The sequence below is a fragment of the Haliotis asinina genome, chromosome 4, assembly GCF_037392515.1.
Source record: "Haliotis asinina isolate JCU_RB_2024 chromosome 4, JCU_Hal_asi_v2, whole genome shotgun sequence".
NCBI classification, from domain to species: Eukaryota; Metazoa; Mollusca; class Gastropoda; order Lepetellida; family Haliotidae; genus Haliotis; species Haliotis asinina.
Window position 1 is genome coordinate 70,906,272 of NC_090283.1, and position 24,499 is coordinate 70,930,770.

The 24,499-nt window shown below is 39.2% G+C and overlaps 1 protein-coding gene across 1 annotated transcript in view; it reads right to left on the minus strand.

Annotated features, from left to right (window-relative positions):
- LOC137281846 (tripeptidyl-peptidase 2-like) overlaps positions 1 to 21,776 on the minus strand; it is a 40,298-nt gene extending 18,522 nt beyond the window's left edge. The window contains exons 1-18 of the mRNA XM_067813491.1: positions 21,609 to 21,776; positions 16,777 to 16,905; positions 14,469 to 14,666; positions 13,476 to 13,600; positions 12,591 to 12,688; positions 12,180 to 12,245; positions 11,318 to 11,472; positions 9,588 to 9,664; positions 9,324 to 9,451; positions 7,007 to 7,106; positions 6,231 to 6,364; positions 5,164 to 5,294; positions 4,636 to 4,813; positions 3,899 to 4,056; positions 3,230 to 3,306; positions 2,990 to 3,096; positions 2,442 to 2,596; positions 1,546 to 1,662 (exon numbers count right to left, since the gene is read on the minus strand). Coding sequence (XP_067669592.1) covers positions 1,546 to 1,662; positions 2,442 to 2,596; positions 2,990 to 3,096; positions 3,230 to 3,306; positions 3,899 to 4,056; positions 4,636 to 4,813; positions 5,164 to 5,294; positions 6,231 to 6,364; positions 7,007 to 7,106; positions 9,324 to 9,451; positions 9,588 to 9,664; positions 11,318 to 11,472; positions 12,180 to 12,245; positions 12,591 to 12,688; positions 13,476 to 13,600; positions 14,469 to 14,666; positions 16,777 to 16,905; positions 21,609 to 21,770 — 2,295 coding nt within the window. The 5' untranslated portion in view covers positions 21,771 to 21,776. The remainder of the gene's footprint in view (positions 1 to 1,545; positions 1,663 to 2,441; positions 2,597 to 2,989; positions 3,097 to 3,229; positions 3,307 to 3,898; positions 4,057 to 4,635; positions 4,814 to 5,163; positions 5,295 to 6,230; positions 6,365 to 7,006; positions 7,107 to 9,323; positions 9,452 to 9,587; positions 9,665 to 11,317; positions 11,473 to 12,179; positions 12,246 to 12,590; positions 12,689 to 13,475; positions 13,601 to 14,468; positions 14,667 to 16,776; positions 16,906 to 21,608) is intronic.
- Positions 21,777 to 24,499: the final 2,723 nt, after the last annotated feature.

Consider the following 24,499-nt stretch of genomic DNA (forward strand, 5'->3'; position numbering starts at 1 on the left):
TCATCTGACAGTTACTTATTGTGTTTTTAGGCCAAGTCTGAATTGTTTTCATGGAATTCATGAAAAATATAAATGCCATATATCTCATATATCTGCCAAGATCTTTTGAAAGATATGAAATGGTTTTCGAATTGTGCTCCGGAAACAAAGTCCGCAATGTGTTCATGGAACCGAGAAAAGAATAAAACACAAAAACCTGTAAATAGCAAAAGGCACCACTTTGGGGTCTGCCAAACATATCTACCAAGTTACACTGACAGATATTAAGAACTATTTGAGTTCTGCTCCAGAAACAAAACACACCTCTCACTTTTGAGACAAAGTCTGAATCTTTTCCAAGGAAAACGAGAAACTAAGAAATCACAAAAATCTGTAACTAGCAAAATGCACCATTTAGCTTCTGATTGGTATATCTTCCAAGTTTTGCAGAAAAATAAAGAATGGATTTTGAGTTCTGCTCCGGAAACGTAGCCCATCCCTCCAATTTGAGACTAATTCCGAAACGTTTCCATTGAAACCGAGAAACTAATATATCACAAAAACCTGTAAATACCAAAAGGCACTACTTTAGGTTTTGACTGATGTTTGTGACAAGTTTTGCAAAAAAATATTGCACGCTTTTTGAGTTAAGCTCCAGAAATGAAGCCCATCCCTCCAGTTTGAGACTAAGTCCAAAACATTTCCATGGAAACTGAGAAAATAATAAATCACAACTGTAAATAGCGAAAGGCACCACTTTGGGGTCTGCGACACATATCTACCAAGTTTTGCAGAAAAATATTGAACGTTTTTTGAGTTCTGCTCCGGAAACGAAGGCCAACGAACACCAAAATGTTCCATAGAAAAACAAAAAAAAAAAATACACAAGCCAAAACTGTGTAAATAGCAAAAGGCACAACTATAGGTTGAGATTATTATATCTATCGAGTTTGGTCTAAAAGTATTGAACGGTTTCTGAGCTATGCTCCGGAAACAAAATGATTACAGACGGACGGAGGGATATAAAAGAAAAACGGGATATGGAAGACAACAGCTTTCTTATCCATAAAGCATAGTGCTTTTCTCATCATACTGATTCCTTTGAACATTTTGTCTTTTGTTGCTATCTAACCAATTTCATAGGGGACGCAGTCAATATGATGAAGCCTTTGCCACTAGTATGGTAGTGTCATCTGCCGCTAAAGAAGAATGAAATATCTATAACATATTTACTACTTCTTATTTTGGTCATATACATGATGCCTGAAACAACTGGTGTCTGCAGAATCACCCAGTGTAGGCTGTCAACAAAACTGTACACACTAGGGGAAATTACATTGGGAGAAAATAATGACCCTTTCCGCGTTACAGTGGGGGGACAATAATGACCCTTTCTGTGTTACAGGGGGGAAAATAATGACCCTTTTGTGTTACAGTGAGGGACAATAATGACCCATTTTTGCGTTTCAGTGGGGGAATATAATGACCCCTTCTGCATTATGGGGAGGATGGGGATGCAATAATGAGCTGATGACAGCTGTTAACGCATTACACAAATATACGTACCATGACTGGCTGCCTGGCATCAAGCTGAGCACCAAAGAATGTAATGGAGTAGTCGAGAGTTACCTCTCCTAGGTTGGCCCACCACTTAGCAACACACAACTCGAGAGTCACACCATCCTGTAAACACACAAGCATCAATCAAAATGTTGAAGTGATTATATCTCTCTGCTGTCAGTATAAAAACATGACAAATATTTTAGTACAGATAAATGGCATCAATGATCACATCACCACAGGCCACAGGGTATAAATACCTTGTGACTGTGGTATTTGTAAAAACAAGTTTGGTTTGGTCTTGCATTTTAAGCCAGTGACCATCTTGAAGAACCACTGTCAACGAACAGTGGCATATATTTTCACATGTACTCACTGATTGTAACATGCAAAAGAGTTAAAAGATCATGTTATACCAGCACTATTTTCATCCATATTATCGCAATGTATTGTCACAGATAGTCAGTATCACTGACAAAATCTGTGAGTCAGCACTCATATTATATGTTATGTATGTATATATATATGGTTACACTGAAGAAGAATTTCTCCATTTACTTGAGAGAATCAACTGTAAACCTTATGCAGAAGGACTGCATTTTGGATCATGCATTAAATTGAAGAAAATCATGTGCAAATATGCATGTGAACAGCTGTCTTTTGGTGTAAAGTTGTTAAGAAATCGTCAATTCTATAATATTTTCAACGTTACAAATTTTAACAATACATCAGTTAACATTTAAACTGTACATATAAAACAGTATTTAATATTTTGCAAATTCTAGTTTAGAACAGTTGACTGAAGTAAGTGGCTACATTTACACTTGTGAGTCTGAACTTTTGACAGGTGGTATAGTACCATGTTGAATATATCTACAGTAAAAGTGACTATAGAGACTTACCAACACTGGGAATGCTTGAGTAGTATCTCCTAAGTCTGATATTGTTATAAATCTTTCAAACTCATACTTCTTGTACTGGTGTTGTGGCGACACCTGCAGGGTGTGTAGGAGCACTCTACAGTTCTTCTCCGTGTCTTGAGACTTCACGTGGAGAACTGTCAACACAATTCACAAAAGACCTTACAGTATGTTATGGTGGTGGTGAGGTAAGCTAACGACTAAAGCTTTGAAAAGGTATTTCAGTTACACAGTAGCTTGTAGGATTGATGAGGGAGGGAAGGATGGGGCGATGCCTGATAAAGATGTTTGCCACTTTGGTGAAAGCTTGTGTTGTGTGAAACATCAACAGCATCAACAGTGAGTCTGATCACCCAAGCCCATGTGTCACCTCTTATGACAAGCATGGCCTGCTGATGACCAATTCTAACCCAATTTTTCATGAGATGGTGAACTGTGATTCAAATCATCATTAGTTTGTGTAACTGTAAGTACAGAACAAGAAAACTTCAAGAAAACTTCAATCTCAGGACATTAGCAATGTAACCCACCTGCGTAAGTTGCCCCTTCAGGCACATGGATGAACCTTCTGTGTATCTGACCTGGCCGGAATCTCACATCCTTGTAGGACAGTGAGAAGTTTGTACTGTCTGTCACTCTGTAGTGAGAAGGATAAAAACAAATAAACTTAATCAAATACTGAGGTGCAGATGCACACAGGTTACTGCAAAAACAGTAATCAAAATAGAGGCAATATTTGCCCAATAGCAGACAAGAATCTCCCTGCTTACCTTGAAGGCACTATGACAGTGATGGGAACCCTGAACAGTGGGCCCTTCTGTATATTCTGGACATCATACCCACACACCTGGTGAAAAAGAGGACACACACAATCAACAATCATACAACCAGCATTACTCACCCTGATGTTCATGGATATACAACTTATGGTGATTGTACACACAATGATTCATAAACTAAATGATTGGCCACATAAAATGACTGTAAAATACTGTATCTGGAATCAATCTCTTGTCACAACATACTTTAGCACTATGTATGCAGTCTGTTTGGTACATTGGAAAATGATAATTGTGGGTAGTTTGCAATTTGGTCTGAACCAATGTCTAGGGAACATATGTTACTTGACTAAGCTCATCTAAAACTTATTGACAATAAATTCCATTGAAATAATCTTAGAACAGCATCAAAATGTCTTTTACAGAAACTGTAAGTGAATGCTGTACTCGACTGAGTCAAACAAACCCTTGAGAAAAACATGAAATCTGGTCCTTGACAAACAAAACACCTCAACTTATGGCATCATGTTCATTTCAATTTCATAATGAACAATCAAGGTTCTGCATGTCAAAAACACTCTCCATTAGAAACCAATCAGTCCTAACCTCTCTTGATATTTCCCTATCAATGTCATGATTCTACTAATATCTTGGAAGTACCTCTGTAAAGTGGTCCCCTTCTGGCAGCCCTCGAGGGTCAACTCTGACTGAGAAAGTCCGGGACACATTCATGAGCTCCAGGTGTGTCGGGCACTGAACCCAGGATGCTTCACACACCAGGCTGAACTGGATGTTGAACTCAATCTTCTCAGTTTGAGCTGAAAGTATTTGGGATTATATGAGATAATGACTTGTTTTAAAGCCATTATAAATCAACTTTCTGTTGTATGACTGTGCGTTTACCCCCACATACACTACTATCAATAATTCACATGTTCTTATTCTGTAAACTACAAAAACAACTGTATTGTTTGTTTGTTGTTTAACGCTGCACTCAGCAACACTCCACCTATATGGTGGTAGTCTGTAAAACTTGGAATCTGATCATGAGAACTGATCTGCCAAATGGGATACCTTAACTTGCAAAGTCAGCAAGTCAGAAGACCTGGACTCCATTTTACAAAGTGAACAACAGTCATAAGTCTATGTTAAGGTATGGGAGTTACGATAGCCTTAGCGCTATGATCATTGGATTGGGGTCCTGATCCAACTGCACATATCGTAGTACAAGCATGGGGTGTTCAAGATAAATTCTACCCTGGATCTTCACAGGAAGATTGAAGCTAGTTCTTCATACATTCTGTTTATCATTAGGGACCAATGAATCCAATTTCTGGCTGAGATATTGGACGATGGAAATTTTTCAGTTAGGTCTGAAATCTTGTTTATCTTCTCACCAGCTTTTTCCTCAAAATACTTGGGTTCTACAGACACAGACACTTCAGAGGGCTTCTGCAGCTGGGGTACCTCCCGGAGATAGATCCCTCTCTTGCCTCCTTGGCATGTCACCTGGAACTTCACATTCCTCTCCTTGTCTGTGGCATTCTGGCACAGGTAGTCAAATGCTTTCTCCACCTGTAAAGGGAAACATCACATTCTAATACAGCTAGTCAAACACTTTCTCCACCTGTAAGGAGAAACATCACACAGTGTCTTCTTGGCTACAACTGATCAGTTGTTCCACAACATGTGGACACGCAAGCAATATCAGATACATCATAACAGGATCACTTAAATGCAAAGAGTTTAGCAAGGCCTTCTAGCTTGCAGAATATTCCACCTTTGGATCCATACACAAGTCCTTTAGACAAACCAGTTCATTCACGCATGATTGGTATGAACAGGTTCTTGAAGTGGCCTCTTCAAAACCTACTTTGCCTGAGTCAACTTTATATGTTTAAAATGTATATGAGTTGAATCCTCACCTGTACCAGACCATAGCCCATGGCAAACACCTCCACACTGTCCACCTTCTGTGCCGTGTTCTCCAGAGCTCTTCGCACACTGTGTGGAGTGTAAGGTACTCCATTTGCCTTCAGACCAGACAGTACAAGTGCTGAAACAATTCATCAGGACATGTTGTTTTTCCTAGTTAGAACGCATAGAACTGAACTTGGAGGAGCTTTAAAACCAATTACTACTGTATGAAAACCAAGCTAAGGTGAGTGAGTGAGCAAGTGAGCGAGTTAGTTTTACGCCCCACTCAGCAATATTCCATCTATATGGCGTTGGTCTTGAAATAATGTAGTCTGGCCAGACAATCCAGTGATCACCAAGAGTATCAGTCTATGCAATTGGGAACCAATGACATGGACAAGTCAGTAAGCCTGACCACCTCATCCCGTAAGTTGCCTTTTATGACAAGCATGGGCTACTGAAGATCAATTCTAACCTGGATTTTCACAGACTAAGCTGAGAGAATGTGAGGGTCAAGTACTACACAACGTAAAAGTTTGTTTCAGTCATATCTCTGTACTCAAAACAGTGAGTTTAGTTTTATGCAATATTCCATCACAGCAGGGGACACCAGAAATGGGCTTCACACATTGTACCCAGACAATCATGGAGAATAGAATCCAGGTCTTCACGCATAGCAAGCAAATGCTTTAACCCTGAAGCAAAGTTGGGACATTACATTAAAAACTGACTATGATTCACTGTCTTTGAGGTAATGGGGCTGAGAGTTCCAGGCATTACTGGCTGAATATGCAAATGTTATCTCCCCACAATGGGATGTTTTAACCCTTGGAACATAGAGCAGGGTTCTAGATTGGGAACACAGAATTCTTGCTAGTGTGTAAGCTTTAATCACATCAGTTTTATAACAAACGCCTGACCAGACTGAGACTGGAAGAAGCACCCAAAGAGCTTGCTGACTGCGCCATTACACAACAAACCCTGATTACCTGATATTGATCAGCTCAACAAAGTCCCAAGAACTATGAGAGAGGTGAAATTTGTTAGACTTTCATCAGTTAGTCTGTCATCTTACCTATAGCACCACAAGCATTAGGAGAGCTCATGCTGGTGCCATTCATCAGCTGACTGCCCCGGAGAGTCCAGTTAGGTACGGAGGCAATGGCTCCACCAGGAGCACTGATACACACTCCTAGAGCACCATCATGACTAAAACAGACACAAAACACTAAAACTTTAACAGGATGGGAAAATGTGTACACCCAAACATACAAAAACATAGATAAGAAAAAAATACATCACAAGTTGAGTGATCATAATTTATTGTACTAAATTCTGAAATATACTAAATATCTACTTGCAAACAAAGATAAGATTATCTGGTGCAGAGAACGCGTTTACAAGAAGTAGCTGGTGCACGGCAATGAGCAAACCAATTTGGATTGTGAAAGTGAGAGCAAATGTATTCTAGTACACGTGCAGTGCAAGATGATGAAATTTATTCAGCTCGTAGCTTCACACACCTTGCTCTTAAGACTCTCACAATAAGTCACATGGTCACACTTCACGGAAAACATGGGGCCCATTTGCTCACACTGGGAAGCACCAGTGGGCAGCTTTCATAAATGCTAATACAGGTCAGTTGACATGTCGGTGGTCAACATATCCTTGTTTGCCAGTGCATCTTGGATTTCTTACAAGTTCAGTACCAGGGATCCCAAGAATCTTTTAGTTACTAGAGCACCAAATCTTTAAGACTTTTCGAACCAGAAGATGTGTACTATGACTAAATGTGTGCCTCAGGTTACAGGTGAAAATGCTTCTCCAGGATGTTGAAGCAGAGTTCCCTACCTTGGACCCCTGGAAGACCATGTGTACTGCATTGGAGGTAGTCGTTCCCTGAGAGAATATTCAGCAGCCATCATGGCAGGTGTGACATGGGCTCCAACACCTACAGAAGGCAATAATATAGGTTGAAGGGATTCACGCTGGTGTGAAAAGTATTTCAATCAAATCACAAATAAAGTTTAACACTGAAGTAAATCCAACAGGACTTGCACTACTTTCGTGTAATGCACTACTGCTGTCAAGATTGTGTTCATCCAAAGACCTCAGATAACATCTGGGATTTACATCTAGAATCCTTGCACAACAAAGGGAAGCAATTTTGTACACCATTACAAGTGTCCCTCACAGTAACATAAAATGACACACAAATTTGTCGTATACAGATGACTGTTTCTATAGAGTGAAATACTGCTCATATGCTGTCAAAATCTAACCAGTTTTACAGCAGGACTCAGGAATATGATCATTACCACTTTCTGATTTGCAAACAAGAGTCATCAGAAGATGACATATCCCCCCGGCCCCAACATACTTGAAAAGACAAATCATCTGACAGTTACTTATTGTGTTTTCAGACCAAGTCTGAATTGTTCCCATGTAATTCATGAAAAACATGTATGCCATATATATGTAATAAAAAAAGTCACCACTTCAAGATCTGTCTCATATATCTGCCATGATCTTTTGAAAGATATGAAATGGTTTTCGAGTTGTGCTCCGGAAACGAAACCTGTAAATAGCAAAAGGATCCACTCTGCTACCAAGTAATCCTGACAGATATTAAGAAGTTTTTGAGTTCTGCTCCGGAAACAGAACACACCTCTCACTTTTGAGAGTAAGTCCGAAATGTTTCCATGGAAACTGATAAAATAAAAATCACAAAAACCTGAAAGTAGCAAAAGGCACCACTTTCAGTTCCGATTGATATATCTACCAAGTTTTGAAGAAAAATATTGAACGGTTTTTGAGTTCTGTTTGGGAAACGAAGCTCATCCCTCCATTTTGAGACTAAGTCAGAAATGTTTCCATAGAAACAGAGAAAATAATAAATCACAAAAACATGTAACTATCAAAAGGCACCACTTTGGGGTCTGCCACACATATCTACCAAGTAACACTGACAGATATTAAGAAGATTTTGAGTTCTGCTCCGGAAACGGAACACACCTCTCACTTTTGAGACTAAGTCTGAAATATTTCCATGGAAACCAAGAAAATAATATATCACAAAAACCTGTAAATACCAAAAGGCACCATTTCAGCTTCTGAGTGATATATCTACCAAGTTTTGCAGAAAAATATTGAATGGATTTTGAGTTCTGCTCCAGAAACGAAGCCCACCCCACCAAAAGACTAACACCAAAATGTTCCATGGAAAAACAAAAAAAATATAAATGCCAAAAATCAGTAAATAGCAAAAGGCACAACCATAAGCTGAGACTACTATATCTATCAAGTTTGGTCTAAAAATATTGAACGGTTTCTGAGTTCTGCTCCGGAAACAAAATGATTACAGAACAGACGGACAGGCGAGGCGTTGACTATATCCCACCGCATTACATGCCGGGGGGATAAAAACACACATAAAATATGAGTGGAGAGAAAGTCTGGACAAATCCAAACATTCTTACAAACGCACCACATGAAAATGATGGATAACCATGCTTGAACCATGCGCAGGATGCACTAAAAGCTTGCGTCAGTGTACACTGTCACTGAACAAGGCAGATTTCGTCATGTTTTGAGAGACAGCAGCCACACTGTCTGTGACTGTCTCTCATAGAGTCAAATTGGGGCACAATTGTAAGAAGTCAAAGAAGGCCTTAAATCAGACCACATGCAGGTTTTGAAGTATAAAGGATGTTTATTCAAAATTCCTAAGCTACCTAATGTCACCAGTACACCACCTATCTTTGCAAAAGGTTTGGTGAAGAAATTGTGACCGGTTTAAAAGTTCTGCTCTGGAAAAGAGCACAACCACCAAATGCCAAACTTGCTGCCAAGAAACAAAAAATAAGTATCTCATTCAGAATTCCAAAAGTACCAAGAGGCACCAGTACATCACCAGATCTATCTATGTACCAAATTTGGTTAAGAATTGGTGAAGATTTTTGAAGTTCTGCTGCTGAAAGTAAAAAGACAAAAGGACACGCACAGATGCATGGACAGGGTGCACATCAAATTAGGACATATCGGTGTATATAGTGCCTTGGAAATTATTTGGTTGATTCAAGTTTCTGTCAGTAAAAACACATGCACTTTGATTTTTGTCAAGTTACTTTTAAGTCTTCCACAGCTGCTTAACAACGAGTGAGCTCACCTATAACTGCTGAAGTTGTCCCGCCTGGGGTTCCCACTGTAGATAATGCTGGGCCATTGTTGCCAGCACTAGCTACAAATATCACACCATGCTTGTTGACTGTGTCATTGATTATATCACACACACGCCTGAAAAACGAAAAAAGTTAATGACCACGGAAATTAATGAAAAGTATTCACATAACAGAATCGGAATAACACAACTACCCTTAAACGTATTATGCGGAGAAAATATCTGAGTGTTTACCATTATGAAGATACTTACCCTGAGTTGGACCAGTGAGAGGCTTCTCCATAACTGTAGTTCACTAAATCACATTTGCGCTCCAATACTTTGATCATCTGAAAATAACACACAAATAGTTCCCATTGTAGAATGGAACTGTTAGGCTAAACGAAAAAGTGAAATGTTTCACTTGCATCGGCACGCCACTTTTATTTGGACATGTAACAATTTTTTATTGCCATTTTAGAAAAAAATTTTTGACTTAGCCGTGCCCCAATCACCCTTTTGTTCACTCTAAGAATGCGTGTCTGTAAGAATGAGTGTCACTGAATCTATGACTCAGTAACAAGTGCTAAACTTTCCAAACTATATTTCTGAGAGATAAAAAACAAAAATGTGTTCCTCCCTTGTCACTTCTTTTTCTATGAAATTTTTTTTTAAAAAAGTCCTACCATCATTGTCACTTTTGACAAAAAATGTGCCAGAGAAACATTTACTGGTAAACACATTTAAGATGATCCACGACCTGACAAATGACCCCAATTTGCATACTTGGGAACGCCCCACAGAACGATCCACTTGAAACAAGAGGGAGACAGGTTGTCTGATGAATATCCAGAAGTTCATTTTCCCTGTGCGTATCACGCATGAATTGTTATAGCACACTTGATTTGGGAACAGGTACAATCCCAACGAATTGAATCAACACAATATACTGAGCAAATATGTTTAGGACTACCGATCCATTTCACAAAGCAAATGACATTTTCCTGGGGTTTTCTTAACAAAATTGTTGAATATCTAAAATGCTTGTCAATGCCCCAATCATCTATTTGTCTTCGTCTTAACTAAAGGTTAGTGTGGAATATCAGTATCTTATGCCTGAAATTGCAGTCTTATCATTCGAAGGAATATGCGGTGTTGATTTCATGTCACGGTTAGCATGTATTGCACGTGCATAATCGTCAAGCTACCTGTAGCAGCCAAGTGTACTCGCCCAATTCATTGTATCGCTTCTTGTGTCACAAATGTGTTTAGTGCGCAGGATCATCAAATATGTGTCTAGCAGTAGTTATTTTTATGCAGCCATAGTTTCGTAGTGAACAACTGTTTCACATCAGTCTGGAGAATTCGGATTTGAGATTGTTTTTTTCTAAGAATGCTGCTTTCTCATTGCCACTGTCCAAGGAAAAACTCTTACTTCTTGCACAAAACATTTGTTGGACAGATAATAAGGAAATACACATCATGTGTTGGCCAGTTTGCGGTTGTTCACGCCGTTGGTTCCAAATGAATGCCTGTGCTCCAAATACTAAATAATACCTGGAAATTTTGGCCAAGTTGACATTGTAAGACAAAACTAAACCAAGAGGCCTACATGGGTTTTACTGTCTGCAATCATTGACATCAAGTACCAGAGTCAAGTGTCATCAGCTGGCTGTTTAAGCTCGTGCCCATGGTAGCATCTGGAACTGCTTATTTGTGATGTCATTCTGACTTTATGTCACAATATGATTTCAATGATGTCACCACTACTGATGACGCAACAATGCAACTGTTTGCAATATTTGTATGTTGCAATATGAAGCGAAGTCTTGCAATTTCCAGGAATCTAATACCATTCAATCATGAGAACATGGTGACTTTGGGATTACAATTAATAATAAAATACACCATTGTACATATCTATAGTAAGACAAAGGCTAAGAAACAAATATAAAGTTGCAACAATAAAGCCAGTGACTTATATATTCTGATTTCACACTCACAGCTCTGACAAGCGAGGTTCCTGTCTCCATTGAGCCCAGTCGTGTATCTCCGACTTTGATGGAGACAATCTGTGCCCCTGGCGCGAGGCCATTCCTCTCTGGGTTGTCTGGGAAATTGCCAGCCGATATGCATGCCACGTGGGTGCCATGAGAACCTAGAGTGAACAAACATACAGATAATATTTTATTACAGTTATTACTGAATATTTATACTGTGCACATATTCATGCAATTAGTACATGCTCTAGGTGCTGGTAATTTTTCCTTCAATCATTGGATGCCAATCCCAATGGCACATCATACTATCAATCTCAACTCCCCGGGGACTATACAACTCTTGCAGCCACTAGGTGCTTGGTGTTATTGCACCTTTTTTATCTTAACAAGGTCCCCATTCACAGCTGGGTGGACTGTGACACATAGTCACAGTACTTTGTCCAAGTTTATTGCATGTTGCTTTACCCGCAACTTGGTGTTTGCATGTATTCATGTGGCCACAACGGATTCATGGGTTTTGGGTAAGTGCACAGTGTATAATAAAATTTACCTGTAATTTTAGAGTATAAATGTATGTACATTTAGTGTGTTTGTTGTCAATCACTGCACTAGGCAATATTCCAGCTATATGATGTTGGTGTGTAAATAATCAAGTCTGAAACCAACAATCTGGTGATCAACATCATGAGCATCGAATTATGCTGTTGGGATACAATGTGTCAACCAAGTCAGTGAGCCTGACCACCTGATCCTGTAAGTCACCTCTTCAACAAGCACTGGTTGTTGACAAACAATTTTTCACCCAGTTCTCAAAGGTATGTACATTTAGGATTTAACTGTATCTAAGTAATGAAACCAAACATACCTGCATTTGTTACAACTTCCAACACATTGCCATCGTTGTATATATTCACTGAGAAATTCATCATGTCTGGAAAAGAAACAACTACCATCAACAGAGAGAACAAGCACAAAACGCCTCTCTTAAAAAGTTCTTCAAATTCAGCAACTAGAAACAAAGGACAAGCGAGAATGTCTTAGATGCACTGTAACTTAAGGAAACAGGTCAAAGTGTGTGAGCAATTTCGACTTTTTCCAGCAAATTTAGAAATAAATAAAATAAAGAAATTGTTACAACACTATACCAAAATGGGAATTTTAATCCAGGCCTTTCTCATTTTGATTATTTTAATCTATTGCAGACAGAAACATGTGCTGTCTAAATGTTACATGTTCCAAAGAAGCTGTTGACGACATACAAGGGGAGGTAACTGACCTGCATTACTCAGTCTGGCACTCTCCAGCTCTTCATGGTAGTTTGCCAGCAGCTTACAGCTTTCCAGGTCCCCGGTCTCACTGGTATCAACACACGCCCTGGTACACACAATATAAAACAGGAGTCATCAGAAGATGACAAATCTCCCCAGTCAACACAAAATCATCTGACTGTTACTTAAGAGTCCAATTTAATCTTGTTAGATGAAGTCAAAATCATTTCCATGGCAATCATGAAAAATATGTATACATGCCCAAAATCTGCAAATAGCACAGGCACCACTTGAAGATCTGTTTGACATATCTGCCAAGTCATAGATAGAGATATCAAACAGTTTTGGAGCTGTGATCCAGAAATGAAGCCCTGAATCCCCCTTTAAAGACTAAGTTCTAAATGTTTCCATTGAAACCAAGAAAAATAAAACTGACAAAAATCAGTAAATTGCAAAAGGCACAACTTTAGGTTCTGTTTGATATCTCTACCAATTTTTGTTAAAAAGTATTGAACAGCTTTGAGTTATGCTGTTCCCCTTTTATATTATCATCAGTATCAACTGATTCTAATATCTGTCAAAGGCACCGAGTGATTTAAACAAGCTGTCTGCACTGTGATCCATAAGACCAAATCCATTTTGACTCTACAAGACTAAACTTGGGAATATGTTTCTGTTATCATATAGTCTTTTATTAGCTTAGCACACAATAATGATCTGGATTTAAGCAGACTCAAGCTTTGGACTAGTGGCTGAATACACATATTCATAAATGCGACAAGCACAAGAATAACAACTGGCATATTTTGCAATCATCAAAAAGCATATTCAATAATATATTTCTCCAAACAGACTTGAAAAATGTGCATAGAAAATTGCACAGTAATACATACCTCCATGTACTGCCATCATAGAATACAACACAGTCATACACAGGCCCACAGTCAGAATACTTCTTGTCTAGATTCTGCAGAATATCGACCTGTGCTTGTAGCTCTTCCTTAATCAGTTTTTCTTCCTGTTAAGCAAAAAGATTTACAGGTGACTGTTGAAATTATCAGTGAGTGAGTTTGGTTCACAATTATTTCTGAATATCCCATGATGTCAGCTTAGTGTTCAGAGAACACCCTGTGATGCCAATAATTGAAGGTTTTTGACCTTTGGTCAGATCAATAACCACAGGTAACGAGGTGTTATGACTATGGACAAGGGATTATCATCCAAAATCAGGGATTCCTGGCATGCTTAATTGACAGGGAACAATAAACATATCTTTACTACATGGTGTGCATCTATCATCTGACAGACCAATACATCATCATGATCATAGGTGAATCTTGGTCACAAGCTCAGCAGCTGAATTTAGTAACATTCCTCTCTATGTGCCTAGTTCTGCTGATCTCAGTTTTAAGCTACTATAGCTATTCTTTGTAAATAAGGAGTAAAAAAGGAAAGGGTGAGTTCTGGGCCCGATTTCTTGAAACAAACTTAAGTTTTAACTCAAATCTCAAACTGAGTCTGACAATTTGAAACTGCTGAATTTTTATCTCAACTGCATTTTTTAGACTAAAAAAGTCAAAACAACTAAAGAAATCTGTCCACCAAATTCAGATTGTCTACTATGTTTGAGCTGGATGCCAATTTCCTTTCATTCTGGAAAATGCGTGTTCCTGCATTTTCTCAAATTTGAGCAAAAACTTGAACTTAAGTCAAAACTCAGACTTAAGTTTGTTTCGAGAAATCAGGGCCTGGGATGTTACTGATAGAATCAAAAGTTCTGGAGATAGATCTGGGTCAAAATTCTCCAGTCAGGTTTAGAACACATTTGTCAGTGGCCAAAACATACCAAAAATTCCATAAACAGGCATTTCACAGTAAGTGCATACCAAGGAAGCTGAAGCTTTTGTGTCCAAATCCTCCAGTTTCTTGACAGCATCTGCAAGTGCAATCCTGTGATGAGGGTCCCAGTTCTGTTCTCTCCTCTCCCTGGTCATCCTCTCTTTCAGACCTTTAGGGAACAAGTCGAAGGCATTCTTCACACCGATGTGGTACTTCCCTGACGGATTCTTCCATGAAAGAGGAATCTAGGGACAGAGATTGACAGATGATACTGATGGGTGTGAAACTAATATCAGCTGACCATCATCTCCCAAAATGAACACACCTATTAAGCTCAGGTTGGAATTGGTCTTCAGTAACCCATGGCTGTCTTAAGTAGCGACTAACTGCATTGGGTGGTCAGACTTGCTGACTTGGTTGACACATGCCAGTGTATCAATTGCATGGATGGATGCTCCTGCTGTTGATCACTGGATTGTCTGGTCCAGTCTCAGTTATTTACAGACCACCGCCATGTAAATTCAACTTTGCTCAGTGCAGCATAAAACCAAACTCTCGCATGCTAAACATGAGTAATTTCACACTGAGTCTCTGCTACTCTTTACCTCTATAGAATACATATTAGAGTAACATATTAATTATCACTGTGTATAAAGTGTACATCTGCATGTCTTCAAATGGTATAATGTGATGAAAAGCAGGTAAAGAAACACGTTCCAAAAACAGGAACAATTACAGAGACTATGAGGAATAATTTGACATTCAGCTATTTTTTCAAATCCGATTTCCAACTGATACTGCAAAGCAGAAACCACTCAAAGTTCATTTGGGTACACTCTCCATGTTTTCATTTCTAACGTTTGCACATGAAAACTGTAACTGACATGACATATAGGATGAAGTATAGCTTTGCAGTAGAGCTCCAGATAAGATTTAGCTCATGTGGGTGATGTACCCGCTGTATGTGCTGGGAATGGTTAGTATGAATGTTGAGTGGGTATTTCATTTCCCATTACCCACTGCTTTCGAATGTGTGGGTATTTCAGTGACTTGACACACCTGAGTATTTGTCATCGAGGAACTTTACATGCAACAATTGTTTTTCACTGTGTAATTGGAAATTTTCTGTGCTTTTTTTGCTTAAGTTTATCTGGGGCTCTGCAATACACACCTGCTTCAAATAAAATATCAAATGCACACCTGGCACCATCTCTTGAATGAGTGGATTGATATCACATAGATAAGGACAAACATTTATGGATGCACAGCTTCTTTATTCAGGTGAAGTGTCACATTTCGAGAGAGTATAGATTTGGGACATGTTTATACAAGTTAAACAAGCACTTACATTTGGTATAAACATGTCCCCGCTCTCCTGTTCTTTCCATTCCTCTGGCTTCTGTATGCAATCAATTGTGACTGGCTTCTACATGTACATGATATTATGCCCTGTCATCACATTGTTACTGTACTGTACTTTCTTGGCCATGATACAAGAATCTGTACTGAAATGTCTCTTCACCAGAATAAAGAATTTCTTCACCCTTAAAGTTTGTCCTTATCTCATTCCCAAACTTCTAAACATGCCACTTACAGAAGTTATCCGATGTCATGACATAGCTTTGACCTGTATGTCAGTCACACCTCGAAGTGTGTGAGAGTCAACCCTCCAGCACAGGTATATTGCCCAAGTTATGCAGGGCTAATCTAGGATTCAAACACATGCTGATAACTTGCTGGCAAATGTAGGGGAGACAAGCTGCCATTGATCATAGAGGTACTCATGACCCAATTCCATCAGAAGGGTATTAACAAGGTAAAGACCATGATTTTCTGTCGGCAAAACAATTCTTGTTTATTTTATAGGCATTAGTTGAACTAATGACAAAGTACGAGGAATATCTGCCACTTGGCACAACTAACTGAAAGCTGTAAACAAGTGGAATATCTTCCACAGAAATTTCCTCTTGCAATAATCTGAGGATTTAGTGGGTGAGTGAGTGAGTTTAGTTTTACGGAGACTCAGCAATATTCCAGCTATATGGCAACAGTCTGTAAATAATCGAGTCAGGACCAGACAATCCTGTGATCAACAGCATGAACATCGATCTGCGTCATTTTGAACCAACAATGTGCGTCAACAAAGTCAGCTAGTCTGACCACCTGATTCCGCTAGTCATCTTTTAAGACAATATAGTTGTCTTTTGGGGCCAGCATGGGTAGCTGAAGACCTATTCTACCCCAGATCTTCAGGAATAAATAATAACCAAGAAGAATAACAGGAAGTGCTGATCTCTGGCAAGGAAAATAAAACATGCTGGTATGTGTGAAAGATGCTGGTAGCCAAATGCATACCTTGAGTGCCCTGCCAGTGAGGCCTGTAATCTCCCCGGCAACTGCCTCCACCACTTGAGAAGTATCCACATCACCAGACCCTGTAGCATCTACTATGTCGATAATCTTGGGACGACCATCACTGGTCACCTGAAACAACAAGAAGACATCGTCATCAATATCCCCTGCCACAGTGTACTGTTCCTAACTTCATTCTTACTACAAATAGTGACACACTAGCTGTCAAAGGACTACAGAGTGTATTACTCCTACGGCAGCAAAGAGAAGATCTGTTTCTGTTTCCATTTTCAGACTCAAGAAGGCTTGGCATTAGGCAAAATAATGTGGTTCAGGGACTGCGAGACAGACTAAGCATGGATCTACAGAATGCGATCAAATTTTGGAAATAGCCACTGGCCTGCTCAATCGTGGCTACTAAAAATCCATAGTGACTGGGCTGACTGACTGGTGAATTTTCACTGGGTCATTCTGTAAATATATCGCTCTCTCTGACTTTCGTACTGATCTTCTATCTAGCCATATAACGAGTCTTGTTCATTAAAAAAACCCAAATATCTTGGGGGATATTTTTGTATGTTATTAAACAACGTAAGGTTTGGCTCTTGCCAGTTTTCTACATTATGATCATATCTCATATACCGAACTTGAACAGACCGAATCGAAGACCTTATGCCATAAGACACACTGTACCACGGTAAGAGCATACCATTTCACCCATAGTAACTTTCAGGCATAGCAGGCCAGACTGGTTAGCAAAATTTGGAAATTTTTTAGCACACTGATACGATGACATGTGTCAGCAAGTCTGACATGCAAAAAATGCAGCAGTCAGCTTTAACAACAAACATGGGTTGCTGTAGACCTACCAGTTACTCTTACTGTTTGTATCTGCCACATATGCATGTTCAGAAACATAGGTGTGAGTGGCATTCCATTGTTGACAATTTAACTTGAATATACTGCTTACTGTTTAGACCACACCAATTATATTTCTTGTTTTACAGATCTGCCTGCTCTATTTTTTCAAGAATAAGGAAAAAAAAAGAAGTGAATTTTCCCTGCTCAAAAAATAAAATTCTATTGTTTTTATTAGCTAAAAATGTAAGCTAAAAAGAAAATCTTTTTTAGATTGCTTTTTGCCCCATATACACCTCATAAACTGCCAAAAGTAAAATATGTTGAGTCCTTAAATGTAATATTACTTTGATTGGTGATTTTATTTATAATTTTTCCCCTCCTGCTTTAGGGTTTTCTGAGGACAAGAATCCGTAAAACAAGAAATAAAATTGGTCTGGTCTTACCATGAAATTTTTCACTTGCTGTAACGGGATACTGAGAATTAAGGATGAAAAACTGCTGACTATTTGCTAATTTATATACATATAACCATGTTAAAACATGCACATATTTTTCAATTTACGTTTATAATGTTAACAGAGTTAAGCTTGAACGATTGACATCATCAAGTTGCATTATCTCATATAAATTATCAGGCTTTAAATAATCAGAAGTTATCAGTTATCATGTTTAAGATATTGATATGTATGATAAGCTCTTGCATGACATATTTATTATCACTGCTTATCATATCCTGGCATGTGTTTGCATATCTCTCATCAAAGTGATGGGATGAAAAAGATATTAAGGAAGCTTTCATGCCTTTTTAGCAATATTCCAGTATATGGACAAGTTGGTGGGTGGTTTCACAGCAATAAAACTAAGGTTTCTACTCCAGAAACAAACACTACCCTCATTTTCAGACAAATCTAACTTATCACAATGTTAACATGAAAAACTATAAAAATAAAATAAAAATTAATAAAATCTCAAATAACTGAAATTGGAGTCATTTCCCACTTGAGATATTGGACAATTTAGGAGTTTAGGAGCCACACAATAACACATACTAGGTGTCCTATCTACAGGTCGTTATCATCATAATAGTGCATATGTTCATTATCTAATAGTATTTTTAGTACCTTCACATCCTGTACATAGTCTACAACATGACAACATGGTCAATGTGTTCATAGTTTGACTTCAGTCAGTAATCATAGTGATGTCACTCATACACATATACCAGGCATCAAAGATTATTCATACAGCAAAACTCGATTCAACAAAACTACGTGACAATCAATGACACATACCATGTATACTAAATTCTCTATCTTGTTACCATGGTTACAGAAAGATTTTTTCCAGTTAAGTTACAATGAACAGATTTCCTACTGACACTGCGCTGGTGCAGGATCTAAGTTCTAAATGGCTTGTTTCAAATCATTATAACCAGACTGCACTGAGTGCTGTCAGTAGAATATTCGACAAAGAAATTCAGTAATATTGAGTCTCTGAACAGCTGTTTGAAGTGATACATATTTAGGCAAGAACCTATGGATATCATAAACGTAGTTGCTGACATTGACATCCATAAATCCTCGCCATTAACATCACTTGCTTTAAATGCACACTAATAATAGTCAATGTATACAGGACCTAACAAACTGAAAGGAGCATTACTTTTGACCTGCATAATGTTCATACCTACATCCTGTTTATCCATGTTACGGATCACCTTCGTTAGCTAAATGGCAGGGACTGCTATGTTATGATGAAGATGTATGTGTTGATGTATTGTGAAAACCATGCATTATGCAGAAATGGAAATGTACATATCCTGATAAACAGCACTCCTTAATTCAAAACAAATATATATATTCTTCTAGGAGTACTCAATGACATTCATCATGTACCATGTTACATTTGAATTTAATTTATAAATGATGATGTGTATTCATAATTTTCAGCAATAATTTCCACTGTGAGGGGGGCACAGTGGAAAATATCAGACCTGAGTAAGTTGTGAAAATGTACAATAATCCCACTTCCAGGCACCAACTTTCTTGGATTTGTTATCTAACTGTAGCTACTACAAAGTGTCCAGGGTCTGTGATTACACGATGCCATTTAGAAAGTGGTCAAATGCAACATATGTCATATTTGGGATTTCACTTTCTTAGTAAAGTACAAATTCTAGTACTTTTTCGGTTGAGTCCCATCCGGGATTCGAACCCGCACCCTCAGAGTCAGGCACCTAATCGCCAGCACACAAAGTCAGCCGCCTAGCCCGCTCAGCGGAAGTCGCGGTGGCTGAGCGGGCTAGGCGGCTGACTTTGTGTGCTGGCGATTAGGTGCCTGACTCTGAGGGTGCGGGTTCGAATCCCGGATGGGACTCAACCGAAAAAGTACTAGAATTTGTACTTTACTAAGAAAGTGAAATCCCAAATATGACATATGTTGTCCAGGGTCTGTGCAAGGATTTGAACCACAGAACTTCTGATCCGAAGTCAGATGCCTTGTCCACATGACCAAACAGGTTCATCCTGTCATCTACAGAATGACTTCACACCCTGCTACACAACAGTAACGGGAAGCAAATGTGTGTGAAGTGGCATTTAAATTGACTTGCATCAAATACATAAAACAACAAGTGGTGTTGATGGATTCATGTGTACTTGTGAAATTTATTGGATGCCATCAGTGTGATGGATAGGAACAGTTTATCTTAGTGCCGATTCATCAGCAAGAGCTGCTGCGCCTGGATTAATACTGTACCCTACTTTGAATGTACTTTTACTTTGTAACCCACTGAGTGTAATAAGTGTGATGTGCCACATGTAACAAATGTGAAAGTCACTGTGAAATATGCAGCTGGGCGATGGGGCCGGCAGGTTGTAGACTTCCAACGGATCTGCTGGATTTGTCTGAGGGTCAGACACTATCCATGAATACTGGCAACATAAGTTATGTAACTCAACCAAGCTACCAGTACATAGACATCTTGTGTGGATATGGCAGTCAGCTTCACTGAGCGGTAGCTGACTCAGCAAGCTAAGCATGGCACTTCCTGGTGTAGATTCATGAATCTATTTTGTGTTTTCTGTCATGAATACAAAATAGCTACTCAGCATTTATTCAAAACGTTTGTCTTGAGGTCTGAGTAAATTAAAACAGGGGTGCAAAGTTTCATATTTTAGATAATAAAACTTGTTTTGGCCATGAATTTACATACAGTACCTTAAGCATAACAATACTGGTCACAAATTAGCTTATCAACATTTATCTATCAACATGATTCTGTCTGAAAATCACATAAAACTAAATTCCAATATAAGTATTGCTTTGAGTGCTAATTTCATACTATTACATTCATTCTGGCTAGTGTGATAACCGTACAGTTTTTATACCTTGTTTGTCTTTGAGGCTTGCTGGTATTGCCATAGTGATGACTGTATATAATTACAGAAGAGCTCACGTAATCATTGGAGTGTCAACACTTTGGCACATGTCCAACAACACACATTCTCCATGATCAAGAAAGCGTGACTGATGAGTTCATGAACTCTACCAGGACCTTTTTAATCCTCATAATATCATGCTGACGTGTCCATAATATTGACAATTTATCGTAAGACGCATGCTTGATAACATCGTCACGATTCGATGGAATGTTTGTTTACTTCCAAAATGATTAAACTCAGCATGATCAGAGTTATCAAGATCATCTCGGTATCGATTATTTGTAAATCTAAGAAAGACAGACGATTGTAGAGAGTAAGATTAAGGAACACTTTGTCTCTTGCGTGGTCTCAATCATCGATTTTGACAGAGCACGAGAACTTTCACTTTATTTGGGAACAACGATAAGTTTGTCGACACCACCTCGTATTCCTAAGCGTGATGGATATAAACAAGATTCTGCAAAACGAGTGCGTGTCAGACTGCTGAATCATTCATCGTACACTCGGAACAAAATCTCAGCTGAACCATACCTGTAATCCAGGAGCTCCAGGATCGACTCCAGTATCAAGGATAGCGATGACAACTCCCTTGCCATCGTAGTTAGGATACTTCGATAAGTACACAGACGCTCCAGTCTCTTTCTTGGGTAAAATACCGTCAACGGGAAATTCAGCGTCTATAGAAGTCGCCATGTTGGCTAGAATGAAGTCTCGTGATGTGTCGCGACAATTGACGTGATTAGTTTACGGTGATATATTCCACAAAACAGACTGTGTACATGAGTGCAATCTGCTGTTTGTCGCTTTTTGATGTTCCATCTTTATGACCACGGGTTGCATTTTCAAAATTCATACAATAATTTGAGTGAGACAAGCAATTATATATCTAAATATTACAGATATTTAAACTAGACGATCTCATGGAAATGACAGCAAACACGCATGCAAGGGATCACCCAACAACAGGGTGCCTCCAGTGAGTCATTGATGTAAAGTAAACCTTGTTTCTTCAAATCGGACACACCTATGGAGATCCGGGGTAGCAACCCATGCTACTCGTCAACGGGTGACTAACGGGGTCACGTGGTATGGTCCCCTGACTTGTCTGACACGTGTGATTGTATCCTAATTGCCTAGACGAATTTTCATGCTGTTGGCCACTGGATTGCTTGGTCCAGTTTCAACTGTTTACAAACCGCCTCCACATTGCTGGAATATTGCTGAATGCGGCTATAAACACCACACAAACCAAATCGGAATGTCTTATTGGGGCACAGGCAAATTGTGGCACAATTGGGGTTGCGCAGCAGAAGGAAACTGTCCAGTCTTCATGGATTTAAAATAGTCTTTAAAGGTAACAGTATCTATCTGTATGTTATGAAAATGTCATCTCCCAACACGTATTGATAACTATGTTATTTTTAATGTAAAATATATTAACTCATTTTCATGAGTTTCTAGATATATGAATAAATTCTGAATTTTCGAAGTGTACACTATTTCGAAATTCTTTGCTCCGACCCTTGAAATTCGGGTTCGAATTTGTCACAGAACTGAAACTCATGCTTGTTTAAAAACTAACGTGATCGGATGGTCAGGTTTATTGACTTCGTTGAGACATGTCAGTGTATCTCAGCTAGTGGGTAGCGATGCTTATGAAGGGTGTCACTGCATTGTCTGGTCCAGATTCGATCATTAAAGGTGACAGCAATCAAAACAATCCAACATAATTAAAACACAATTATCACTTATTCATGACATGTAATATGCAATTCTGATTATGAAAAAACAAATAAACAAAATTATAAGCGTACGATGGCAAAGTGCAATATTTTGTCCTTGGGTCCATTATGCTCGAAAGGAAGGACCCAGGATACGGAACCCAGTCAGAGCCGTTGGGTGTGCAATCAAGTGTAACGAAATCTGTTTATTGGCTGGCTCATTTGCCGATACACTTGGTCAACTTTCTGTTTATGGCGTATAAGCCTGATAGGTTCAAATTGCATGTGGTCAATGATTGAAACTCAGCATTGTATGTTATCTTTGATAGGCATTCTACAAGTTGAGTAGATGAAGAGTGAGGACTATGATTTATGGATATACAACCTCTTTTATTCAGTGAGTGCGACGTTTCGACATAGATAATAATGTCGTTGTCAACCAAATGGTACAGGGTAATAAATTTGTTGAGTGAATATATACATAAATCATTGTTACAATAAATGAGAAAAAGATAAGTTGTTTATACAGTTAATGGGGTTGATGTACGCAAACTGATGGGAAGCCAAAAGTTAACAAGGACTATGGTATAGGAGATTAGAAGCCAACAGAGTGTTGTTATAGTAAAGTAGATAGAAGTACAGAATTAGTTCAGCTACTAGAGGCACTCAACACCATGAAGATTGAACCAGCGATCAACAGAGATGAGAGCTACCAAATTCCACAACTAGAACATTGTGGCAGGGTAGAATACCTCAGACATCAAATTGCTGACATACTGGGTAAAAAGAAACCAACCAATGCTAAACACGGTAATCAAAACAATGCTAAAGACAACATAAACAAGGCAGAAAGGGAGATCCTGAAGCAGCTCAGAGCTGACCGTAAAATCACTCTCGCCCCAGCCAACAAAGGAAGAGCTGCTGTCATATTTGACACTTCAGACCTCCTTACCAACAACATCCTGAGTGACACCAACACCTACCAGCAGCTGAAGAAATACCCTAACGCCCGACTACAGAGACAACACCGTGCCCTACTTAAGCAACTCCTAGACAACAACGAGATAGGCCCCACCCTCCACAAGAAGCTCTTCACCCAGCACCCCCAGCCGCCCTATGCCCGAGCAACTACCAAAGACCACAAAGATCCCATCAAGGCTCACCTCCTCTTCTGCTCCACTACAACACCGCCCAGCACCTGTCCCGCCTATTTGCCCTACTAGGAAAGTACAACCAAATCTTTCATCGCAGACTCCAGCGAATTCTGCAAGAAAATCAGCACCCTCCAGGAACCCGGCCAACTACTCAGCTGTGACGTCGTGGATATATTTACCAACGTTCCCCATGAAGAAGCCCTCACCATAATCAAGTCCAGAGTACACGATGCCCACCCCACCCTTGACACCCACCTTTCTCCAGACAGTATCATCGACCTCATCAAAGCCTGCATCAGCTCTACATATTTCACCTGGCAAGACAAGATCTACCAACAAACCCATGGCCTCCCCATGGGTTCACCCCTATCACCACTCATCACTGAAATTCACATGACCCACCTTAAAGAGACAGCCTTCCTGACATCCCCCATCCAACCAACTTGCTGGTAAAGTTAACGACACCTTTGTCATCCTTCCCCCATCTGACGACCCCAACATCCTTCTCCAACATCTCAATTCCCAAAACCCCCGGATGCAGTTCACC